We start from the raw sequence: 11,789 nt of genomic DNA on the forward strand, positions 1-11,789 counted from the left end.
TTATGTAATCAGTGCAATGTGTTACTAGCTAATGAGTGGGAAGTAGATGGAGAATATAGGAAATAATGCTTGGTCTTTGCTCTTTAGAAGATTACAGTAATACAGAATAACATAAAATTATATATTTGCTATAAACAAATATCCAACCATGTGGTCTCAAACACACTTCGGCTGCTTCCCCTGTCATAGGTAGAGAATTACCAGAGCTGCTCTTTTGTTTTGCCGTTCTAGTATTTGTGTTGTTTACTCTTCTTGGCAAATTTACCTGGTTTAAGAGTGAGTTAGTTTACGTAAGTTGGGCATTTGGAGGCATTCTGTGGTAGAAAGAATGTGCACTTGGGGGTTAACATATCTTCGAATTCTAGCACCCTCCCTTATCAAGCTATTTGACCAGAGGTCCCTCTGAGACTCTTCAAACAACTTAGAAATCTCTCTCAAAATAAGGGTAATAGAACAACTACTTCACAGAGTTGGTGAAGAATACATGTGTACTATGGCCCATGGACACTCAATAAATGTTAGTTTCCTTTTCTTCCCATCTAACTAGGAATGTGTTTTTTCTAGATTGAATGATAAAGTGAAGAAGAAAGCTCTAACATCATTCGAAAGGGATTCCATCTTCAGCAACTTGACTGGGCAGCTTGATTACCAAGGTTTTGAAAAGGCCGACATGGTGATTGAAGCTGTGTTTGAGGACCTTAGTCTTAAGCACAGAGTGCTAAAGGAAGTAGAAGCGGTAAGCAAGGGGCTGCTGTACTTGAATTCTAGTGTAGTGAGCAAAAAACACTGAGGTGGGTTTTTTTTAAAGGAGCTATAGGAAACTCATGGCTGCTTTTATAAAAAGGACTATTTGTTATCAAAGTTAAGTTTTTATGTGTGCTCATGCAGACTGCATATGTTATAAAGGTCAAGTCTAAATCCTAAAGGAAGAAAATTAAGTAGTTTATTACCATAAGCACAGGATTCGTTCACCTTAATCATGTAGGAGATCTGTCACCCAAACATACAGATGACCTCATGGAGGATAGCCAGATGCTTTAAGATTTTTTGGTTAGCCACAAGCCATAACCAAACCTCTTCAGGTCTAAGGCTGCAAAGGAAATAGGGAGAACAGTTCCTCCAGATGCTTGTTCTGTGGAAATGCTGCTTTAGCCCAGCTCCCAAATGTTCTCCATAACCACTTCTTGAGATGGGCTGACGTGAACAAAACGAGTGCTTGAAGTGGGGAGTAGGAAGAGTGAGCCCCAAGAAATAGTAATGGCAGTAATTCAGGCATGAGGTAGGACCGACACCTAAACTAGTCTACAGTTGGATAAACAGAATGTGGGTTACTAAAAGACGAACATGAAATGATTCTGACTTGGCAACATGCTGGGTGTAATGAGCAGTGAGCTGCAAGGAAGTAGGTGGTACTCTTAAGATGCCCTTCCATGTGGGGACGGTCCGTGCTCCACTAAGACTGAACTTAAGGCCAGGCATGATGGCTCATGCCTGTAATCCTAGCACTTGGGAGGCCGAGGCAAGAGGGTCACTTGAGACCAGGAGTTTAAGACCAGACTAGGAAACAGAGCGAGACCCTGTCTCAGAAAAAAAAAAGTCTGAACCTAAGGGGGTTTAAAAACTAAGGATGAGCAGCTCTGTTGGGGACACGTTCCCCTTGTGAGACACACATTCCAAAATCTTTTCCTTAGGCAAAGTGTAATGCTAGATTCAAGTGAGGGAGAAGGTTCAGATGAGGTTGGTGGATCTGTGTTCCATCTGTGCTAGATGGCATTTCAACTTAGACATCTAGATGATGTTCCTGGGGCTTTGAGGGCACTGCAGTGGTAGGTAGATTCTAGAAGCATCAAAAGCAGACACAGCCACGGTGGAGAGAAGAGCACTTACTGACTAGGACATGGTATTTGCTTTTGGAAAATCTGGCTTTGGGAGGATCAGAATAGAGAAAAGTTGTCTGGGCATAGTGGCTCATGCTTGTAATCCCAACACTTTGGGAGCCCGAGGTAGGAGGATCACCTGAGGTCAGGAGTTTGGGACCAGCCTGACCAACATGGTGAAACCCTGTCTCTACTAAAAATTAAAAAACTAGCTGGGCTAATTTTTGGTGGTGCACACCTGTAATCCTAGCTACTTGGGAGGCTGAGGCAGGGGAATCTCTTCAACCAGGGAGGAGGAGGTTGCAGTGAGCTGAGATTGTGCCACTGCACTCCAGCCTGGGCAACAGAGCAAGACTCCGACTCAAAAAAAAAAAAAAAAAAAAAGAGAAAAGTTTGTTAGTTCAATCAAGATAATAGTCACAACTGAAACACGAAGTGAAGTTAAAGGCAGCAAGGAGATGAGACAGAACCCAGCAGGCAAGGAGAAGGAAGAGACAAGAATGGTGGCGCGCGCCTATATAATCCCAGCTACTCAGGAGGCTGAGGCAGGAGAATCACGGAGGTTGCAGTGAGCCGAGATCACACCACTGCACTCCAGCCTGGGCGACAGAGCAAGACTCCATCTCAAAAAAACAAACAAACAAACAAACAAACATTATCTTCTCTTATTGCCCATAGAACTTACAAAACCCATTCCTTTGAACATTCTTCCACAGACATTAACTCTAGACCACCCCGTTTCAGTTATCCTCTCTATTATCTTATGTCTTGGTTGTTCTACTGCTGTGTTTACAACAACTGTCTTTTCATAATTCTGCGATCTGGGCAGGGCTCTGCAGAGACAGCTGGTGCTTAAGTCCATTAATTTCAGGGCTGGGGTCACTCCTGGGACTGCATTCCACTGGAAGCTGGCTTGGGCACCTCACTGCTTCCACCACATCTCTCCTGGCCTGTCCTCACTTAGCATCTCACCAGAACTTTGCATTTTGCTGCGTACTTCTGAGAGAACAAAAGCAGAAGCTACTGAGCTTCCTAAGTTTATTGTCAGGAAGAAAAAAAGATAAATAATTTAAAAAATAAAAAAAGAAGACTGGGCTTCACAGAGCTAGGTAGACCTGGAACTGGCAAGGTAACTTCTGCCGAATTCTGTTGATAAAAACAAGTCACAAGACCAGCTCAGATTCAAGGAGAAGGGAAACAGACTCTACTTCTAGCTGGGAGAAAAGACGTACATGTCCAAGGAAGGGCAGAATGTTTGCCACCCAGCTTTAGAGACATTAATTTGCTCTTCAGAAAGGATTTTACCACCAGCATTAGACACACTACTAAGAAAGTAACCTGACACTGTGTAAGCTTTCTGGCAGTCATGCTGTACTGTCAACTCATACTACTTTTTTTTTTTTTTTTTTTTTAGAGACAGGGTCTCACTCTATCACTCAGGCTGGAGTGTAGTGGCATGATGTAACCTTGAACTCCTGGGCTCAAGTGATCCTCTCACTTCAGCCTCTGGAGTAGCTAGGACTATGGGCATGTGCCACCATGCCTGGCTAATTTTTTAAAGTTATTTTTTTTTAGATATAGGGTCTTGCTATGAGGCCCAGGCTGGTCTTGAACTCCTGGCCTCAAGCAATCCTCCATCCTTGGCCTCCTTATTGGGATTACAGTTGTGAGCCGCCATGCCCAGCCTCCTCTCTTGATTAACTAAAATCATGAGATCTTTATCACAAATACTGTCAAGCCAGGTCTTGTCCTTCAAGTGCCTATACAGTTCTTTCCTTTTTTAAAAAATCTTAATGCAGTACTTCACCTTTGTTGCATTATAATTGATCTTATTTTGTACTCAGCTTTTCAGTGTGTTGAATGTATCTTCCTCCTTGATTCTCATCTCTGTTAAGATTCTGCGTATTCCAGATCTGCACACATTTCACAGGTGTGCCTTCCACATTTTTCATCCAACCATCCAAATAAAAACATGAATAACTGGGAGGCGGAGGTTTTAGTGAGCTTAGATTGCACCACTGCACTCCAGCCTGGGCAACAGAACGAGACTCTGTTTAAAAAAAAAAACACATGAATAAGTTGGGATCATTGCCAGAATGCTGAGACAATCTGCATTAGAGACTATTCTCCAGGTTGATAAGGCTAATAGTTAATAGTATTCATGTACTGTAGCTGTAATTATAGTGGTATACTGTTTTTTAGTAACACTGTATAAAATGAGACAGGCATGCACATTTTGGCTTGTTCTTACAAAGGTGAAGTCGGGGAGTGTTTCATAAGCTTCCAGACTCCAGGGCAGATCCAAACAAGAAGAGGAGTTGACATCCATGCTGGGTGTTGAAATGAATAAATTGGGATTCAAGGCTGTCTTTTCAGTATTTAAGCTGTTTTATTGACCCAGCTGCTGAGATGTAGTCTCCAGGTCAGGATAAGGTGACCTTATGATGGGCCATAACTAGAGGGAAGGCTGAATGGGAAAAGGAACAAGGTCAACATATTCCCCAACACAGAAGCCCCTAGGTGACCTGCCAGTGTCTGGGTGAGTGGCATCTACTGTCTGAGCAGTTGGGGATGAGAGAGTGGGCTGGCCCAGGTGTCACTCATTAGCTTTGCTGTGGCCTACCTGACATTCCTAAATGCTTTTCCCTGCAGGTGATTCCAGATCACTGTGTCTTTGCCAGTAACACATCTGCTCTCCCAATCAGTGAAATCGCTGCTGTCAGCAAAAGACCTGAGAAGGTAAACTCGGAACAAAGAAAAACCCTGAAATGTTTTATTGCTTCAGATTCACCGATAAAGACTTAGAGCTTGAGTACAGAAGAGACTAGTGTGGATTATGAAGTGGCTGCGGGCGGTTCCTAAACACCAGACATGTAAATGCTAATTGCATGACTAGTGTGAGATGCAGGAATGAGTTAAGTACAACCAAAAATATCCTTTCCAAGGATCCCAGATGGGCATTATTTTTCAGGTCCAGGATATAAAGCCTACCTGTATCCTACAATTACGCATTGAGGGACAGGACCTAAAACAAGAAAGGATGCTCCAGAATAATCAGTTCCGCTACAGAGCAGAGTCAGTGACTGTTGAGAGCAGGTTTGCTTCCAACTCCAGATAAGGAATGGCAGGAATGGTGGGATGTATCTGCCTGTGGGTTTGCTTACACCTTCTACCCAGGGCATGAAAGGGCTGGGTATAGAAGCACTTTCTGTGAGTATTTGGAATGATGCCCAGAAATTTATTTTTGCTCTCAACCAGAGTAATTAAGAGGAAGTGAAATCATTCAAAGAAAAGTAAAACAATTCACTTCTCTGGAGAATATCCGTTAGCCTCCGCTAAGCAGAACCAGCCGAAAGTAGGCAAAATAAAAGAACTTTAAGCAGCTGATAGTGTTAACACAAAATCTGTGTACTGAAAACACAAAAGCCTGTTTATTCCTACTCTTCTAGCTCACTAATGCAGGGTAATCTAGTTTCCTAGCACACAGCAGATTACAAGTGATGCAGGGGCCTGACAGAGGCAGGCTCAATGATGGCAGGAAAAAGGTCATAAGGGAGAAGTGGCAGCTGTAGTCTACAGATGGACAGTCTGGCCATGTCACATCACTCAAGGCACCTGTATGTCATCTAAAATCAGTACAGGCGATGCTGTTGCTGTTCATTTGATGCTAAACTCTCCCCGCCATCGGAGGTGAGCAAACATCACACTTTGCAGCTCTGGCCTACAAGTATCTCGGATAGCTTTCCTCACCTGCTTGCCTTATGTTGTTCTTTTAATAGTAAGGCCAAAAATGCAACGTAGGGTGACCAGCCGTTTTGGTTTGCCCAGGACTAAGGGACATAGGAACCTCAGTGCCACAAGTGGGAAATCCCCAGCCATCTAGGATGCATTGGTCATCTTTGGCACAACTTTCTGAGTGATGTAAATGTATTTTGCTTGGGGTAATGATTATATGGATGTATATGCAGTTGTCAGAATGCATTGATGTGAACACTTTAAGATCGGTGCATTTTATTTTGTAGAAATTCTATGTCACTAAAGGCTAATTCCTTATGCTCAGGAGTACTGAGTCTGAATCAGGTCGTAAGTATTTCAGACATAAGTAAAAGAACAGTTTAAGGGTTAGAAGCAACTTTTGGATTGATAAGTTTACATAACATTTAATTGATCTGTGTATTCCACAGTGGCATTGGAGACAGACAGACCTGTGATGGAATCCCACTCCGTCATTTGCTGACTGACTCTGAACTACTAACCTCTTAATCCCTTTTTTCCTCATTTAGATAAGTAGGCTGACCAGTTCACAGGGTTGTAGTGGATTAAATGTAAGGAAGAACAGGTAGATAATGAGCACTCAAAAATTATAGATATTACTTGTTGTACCTTATAGCTAAAGTGAAGGGAGAAAGCAAAACTATAAATTACTGAATTAGACTTCTTTTGCAGTTCTGTTGCGAAGACTATGTAACTGTTAGCTTAATGAGGCAGTTCTCTGAAACCTTAGCATGCATCAGAATCACGAGGAGGGATTATTAAAACAAATCTGGGCCCCACCCATGGAGTTTCTGATTCAGTAGGGCTGGGCTAGGCCTTAGACTGTGCAGGCATAACGTTCCCAGCTGATACCAATGCTTGTTGGGCTGGGTACAACACTTGGAGGAACTGCTGGTTTAATGAGTCTTCAAGTGCATCTGATTGTTGAGGAGTGTTAAACCTAGTATCCTGGTGGTGAGACCCATCTGTGTAAAATGCAAATGCATCTCTGACAGTCCAGCATATTAATTCTTCTGCCTGCCCTACCCTCCCAAAAAATGGATCCTCTTACCTAAACCATCGGTATCATTCATGTAAGTGGAACCTTCATCCATTGTTCCCCAATAAATCTAGTTTGGCCTCGAGCTATGGTTTTGGCACTGATTGTTGGGAGGATCAGATGTCTGTAGTGAAAAATTTAGAAATGGAAAAGGAGGATTACAATATGCTCTCCCTAAACATACTGAACTTTTATTGAAGACCCATGGAACCAAACTACTCAGCTATGTCAGGCAGTATTCCTGTATCACAGCCACCTTTCTTTCCAGTGTTTTCCTAGCAGAGAAGGAATGCATTAGGTTCATCAGCAATTCTCCAATCTGTCGGCTTATGGTTCCCCTTGCCAGGTGATTGGCATGCACTACTTCTCTCCCGTGGACAAGATGCAGCTGCTGGAGATTATCACGACCGAAAAAACTTCCAAAGACACCAGTGCTTCAGCTGTAGCAGTCGGTCTCAAGCAGGGGAAGGTCATCATTGTAGTTAAGGTAAGGGGCTGTGTACAGATCTGCAGAGTTTGAAAAGTTCTGATAAAACTCCTTTACCTCCAGGCTTGTTTATAAATAATCTGGGGCAAATGACCAGATTTTGATATGATTTTCTCCTGGGTTGTCTCCAGGATGGATGGTGGTATTGACTGTCCCACTGAGTCAAGGTGGGAGTGGGGAGTATCTAGGGTGTGTCAGGGTTCTCCCAGCCATCCCAGACCTTGAAGGTGACCATGAAACTACATGCTGTTGTTTGATTCCAGCCAGACTACTCCTAGTATGGCTTCCCCTGCAATTTCATTTTTAAGGATTCTGATTGAGATTTTAAGTTACCTGAAGTTTTATAGTGACTTTCAAATGATTTTGAAGTGACCCTGGGAAAGGTAGAGTGTTTCAGACTCTGGTAGTTCCAGCAGCAGGGCCAGTGAGCTCACGTTCTCTCCCTTGGCAGGATGGACCTGGCTTCTATACCACCAGGTGTCTTGCACCCATGATGTCTGAAGTCATCCGAATCCTTCAGGTAGGTATTGCTCTCCGGAGTATTTGAGGCATCTTCTACTCCTTCAGTCACTCCAAAACTCATAATGTCAAGGTAAGGACCAAGTTTCCTTCTGATAAACCAACTCCTGCTCTTGTCCAGGAAGGTCCCTGGTGCCCTCTCCCTGCACAGAAGTGGGAAGTTGGGCTCATACTGCACCGAAAGGGGCAAAGCTTTCCCTCTCCCCTGCAGCCTCTCACTGTTCTGGCAAGCCAGAGGACCCCCAGCCTGTCTTCTCTGCTGTTTTTGCACCTCTCTGAGGCAGGGACCATCCAGAATAGGGCCTGCTTGGTCCAACTGGTGCTGCATCTGTTTCTGCAGCACACAGACCCCTCCAGTAGCCATCAAGGTCATTCTGGCAGGAAAGGAGAGGGCTCCTGCTCGCTGGGCACTTACCCAGACTCGGGGATCACAGGGCTCTTAGCGCTGCTCTTTGATAATGTTTCCTCTGTTGGTCATGACACACTCAGCCGTCTGTCATGGAATCTCTTTATTATTGAAATTCAGAAATGCAAACAAGAAGAAAATGAAGAATTTATTCATCTCTAAACGTCTTAAAGTGCTGTAGATTAGAGAAGGCTCAGACTTTCCACTTGTGGCCCCAAACTTGTTTATGCTTCCCTGAATGAAATAGCACCAGTCCTGAGCCTGGTCAGGTGACACTCAGAAGTGGGTTTTATACAGGCAGTGTTTGGAGCCAGTACAGGGACCCCTTTAGGGGGATTTGGGCTGGCCTTCCCCTGAGGTCCCTGCTTGACTTCCTTTTCAGGAAGGAGTTGACCCGAAGAAGCTGGATTCCCTGACCACAAGCTTTGGCTTTCCTGTGGGTGCCGCGACACTGGTGGATGAAGTTGGCGTGGATGTAGCAAAACATGTGGCAGAAGATCTGGGCAAAGCCTTTGGGGAGCGGTTTGGAGGTGGAAACCCAGAACTGCTGACACAGATGGTCTCCAAGGGCTTCCTAGGTGAGTAACCTCAAGGAAACGTAACTAGCACCATTAGTTACAAAGTTCTGAGCAGTTTCCTGAGACCAAAGAGTTACAGAAGCTCTCGTGGAGGAAAGTTTTCTAAAGCAAACTTTAGAAAGAGCACTTGTCATTGGAGATTTTATTTATTTATTTATTTTTTTGAGATACTCTTATTGTCCAGGCTGGAGTGCAGTGGTGCGATCTTGGCTCACTGCAACTTCCGCCTCCCAGGTTCAAACGATTCTCCTGCCTCAGCCTCCCAAGTAGCTGGGATTCAGGCATATGCCACCATGCCCAGATAATTTTGTATTTTTAGTAGAGACTGGGTGGGGTTTCTCCATGTTGGTCAGGCTGGTCTCAAACTCCCAACCACAGGTGATCTGCCTGCCTCAGCCTCCCAAAGTGCTGGGATTGCAGGCATGAGCCACTGCACCCGACCATCATTGAAGATTTCAAAAATGATTTCATGAGTCAGGCGTGGTGGCAACCACTTATGGTCTTAGCTGCTTATGAGGCTGAGGTGGGAGGATCGCTTGAGCCCAAGAGTTGGAGGCCAGCCTGGGCAACATAGCAAGATCCCTTCTCTTTAAAAAAAAAAAAAAAAGATTTCATGAGAACCTTCTAAGGGCTAGGACTATAGATTATGGACAAAAGGCAGAGTTCTACCCTTCTAGGGCTCTACCATCTTCTGGTCCAAGTTATGCCAGATGTACAAGCATTTTTATTCCCCTAGAGACAATAGTGCAGAAGCAAGCTCTGCATCCAGGCTTTGCCAAGTTGTCTGGCCACCTGTGGGGAGAAAGTATAAGCTCACAATACACAGTATACAGTTGAGGCCCACAGAGAGGTGACTTTTCCTCTTGGCAAAATAGCAAAATCAGCATTACAGCCTGGGTGTCCTAGGGCTTGGTGTTGCATGTCTGGATGTTAAAACTCACCCAGATGGCCTTTCTCATCCAGGTACACAGATGCCCAAGCTCCAGGTCACAAGATCTTCCTTCCTTCTCTGCCTACTCTTCTGACAAAGACTAATTTGCTAGAGTTAGCTAGCTAGACAAATTCAGGAATTCAGAAGAGGCCAGAGCTTTACAGTAGACCAACAGACAAGAATTCTCAGGCCAGGTTTTTGTTTTTTGGGTTTTTTTTTTTTTTTTTTTCTTTTTGAGACAGTCTCGCTCTGTCTCTCAGGCTGGAATGCAATGGCATGATCTCAGCTCACTGCAACCCCCACCTCCTGGGTTCAACCAATTCTCCTGCCTTAGCCTCCCGAGTAGGTGGGACTACAGGCTCCCACCACCACACCCAGCTAATTTTTGTATTTTTAGTAGAGGTGGGGTTTCACCATGTTGGCCAGGCTGGTCTCGAACTCCTGACCTCAAATGATCCACCCACCTCGGCCTCCCAAAGTGCTGGGATTACAGGCATGAGCCACCACTCCTGGCCAGGCCAGGGTTCTGAGAACAAATAGTAACACTCCCTTTTCTTGCCTCTTTTAGGTCGAAAGTCTGGGAAGGGCTTTTACATCTATCAGGAGGGTGTGAAGAGTAAGAATTTGAATTCTGACATGGATAGTATTTTAGCGAGTCTGAAGATACCTCCAAAGTCTGAAGTGTAAGTTCATTTGAGTGGCTAATGCCTGGAAACATGCATTTCTTTGATACTCCAAAGCTTCCCAGCCCCTCTTCCATTTTCTTTGTGACCACCATACCTGAACGGGAGGACCACTCCTGATTCTGGCATGGTGCTTTCCACGCATGGGCTGCCTTGGTCTCTGCCCGGCATCAAGGTGAGAACCAGGCCACATCTAGTGAAGGTCCTCCCTGCTCCAGCCTTCCCTGGGAAGGTCCCAGAGAGCAGCTGGAAGGCCTCATTCTCCTGGGACCCTTCACCCTCCCAGATCTTTGTCATTTGTGAACAGCTGACTATCGTTGATGTCAAGAGGTATTGATTATCTTCTCGGCACCAGGCCCTGTTCTAGATGCTCAGTTTCATGTTAATTCGGGGAAGTTACTCTCCACTTTTTCCATGGGAAAGTTTGGCCCCCGCCAGGCAGCATCTTCTCTGAGGGCCAGCACTGACCCGCCCACAGAGCTCCCCGTGCACCCATCCCGACTTCCATTCTGCATCTGCAGCTCTGGCTTTTCTTCCCTTTTCCTCTTCTTCTACCTAAACATCTCTTTCTGTTGGCAGCTCCTCAGAGGAAGATATCCAGTTCCGCCTGGTGACAAGATTTGTGAATGAGGCAGTCATGTGCCTCCAGGAGGGGATCTTGGCCACACCTGCAGAGGGAGACATCGGAGCCGTCTTTGGGCTCGGCTTCCCGCCCTGTCTTGGAGGGCCTTTCCGCTTTGTGGATCTGTATGGTGCCCAGAAGCTAGTGGACCGGCTCAAGAAGTATGAGGCTGCCTATGGAAAACAGTTCACGCCCTGCCAGCTGCTAGCTGACCATGCTAACAGCCCTAACAAGAAGTTCTACCAGTAAGCAGGTCTCACGCCTCACTCAGTCAGTGCACTAACCCCAGCTGCCGGCAGTGCTGGTTCTCCAACAGAGTGGCGTCTAGATTTATCAGAGTAACAAGAAGGAAGACAAACCCCAGCATTGGGTTTGCTTCCCAATTAAAGTGCCTTCAGCCAAGACCACCTCTCCCTCCTGGTGAACTCTGTGAATGAGAGTTTGCACTTCCTATTGGAAGGTGGAACCCACTGTGCTCATTGTGTAAGTCCCAAGGCCTAGAGTGGCAGCCAAGAGCCATCTGGAGCCATCTCTGTGCCTGTGCCTCCCATGAGGCCAGGGTGGTCAGGGGTGGTGAGGGCAAATTCTGTACCCAACCAAACACATAACAATAAAAACCAAACTCTGTATCAGCGTCTTTGCCCTTCTGATTTAAATGCCTCCTTCAAAAAGCAAGCTAGAAGAAAGCCCTGTGTTTTGGGAGTAAGGATATGTGTGCAGAATTCTAGACGGCACCTTAGGGAGGGGCTGTGATGAAAGTGGGACCTGATAGGCTCAAAACCACCACAACTGCCTGAGTAGACGCTTTGCCTGGGCTTCTGCTCACCATGGTATACCAGGATATTAAAGCTCTTTCCCCAGCCTGGATTTCCT

General features: G+C 45.3%; 1 protein-coding gene across 2 annotated transcripts in view; it reads left to right on the plus strand.

The window, feature by feature from the left end:
* HADHA (hydroxyacyl-CoA dehydrogenase trifunctional multienzyme complex subunit alpha) overlaps window positions 1-11,545 on the plus strand; it is a 55,293-nt gene extending 43,748 nt beyond the window's left edge. For both annotated transcript variants that reach the window (XM_064363919.1, XM_064363920.1), the window contains 7 exons: window positions 565-736; window positions 4,530-4,616; window positions 7,037-7,177; window positions 7,629-7,697; window positions 8,485-8,680; window positions 10,180-10,294; window positions 10,874-11,545. In XM_064363919.1, the coding sequence (XP_064219989.1) occupies window positions 565-736; window positions 4,530-4,616; window positions 7,037-7,177; window positions 7,629-7,697; window positions 8,485-8,680; window positions 10,180-10,294; window positions 10,874-11,165 (1,072 nt within the window). In that variant the 3' untranslated portion in view covers window positions 11,166-11,545. The remainder of the gene's footprint in view (window positions 1-564; window positions 737-4,529; window positions 4,617-7,036; window positions 7,178-7,628; window positions 7,698-8,484; window positions 8,681-10,179; window positions 10,295-10,873) is intronic.
* The last annotated feature ends 244 nt before the right edge of the window (window positions 11,546-11,789 follow it).

This window comes from Aotus nancymaae, unplaced genomic scaffold (genome assembly GCF_030222135.1).
Source record: "Aotus nancymaae isolate 86718 unplaced genomic scaffold, 86718_ANA_hifiasm-v0.15.2.pri h1tg000057l, whole genome shotgun sequence".
In the NCBI taxonomy this organism is placed as follows: domain Eukaryota; kingdom Metazoa; phylum Chordata; class Mammalia; order Primates; family Aotidae; genus Aotus; species Aotus nancymaae.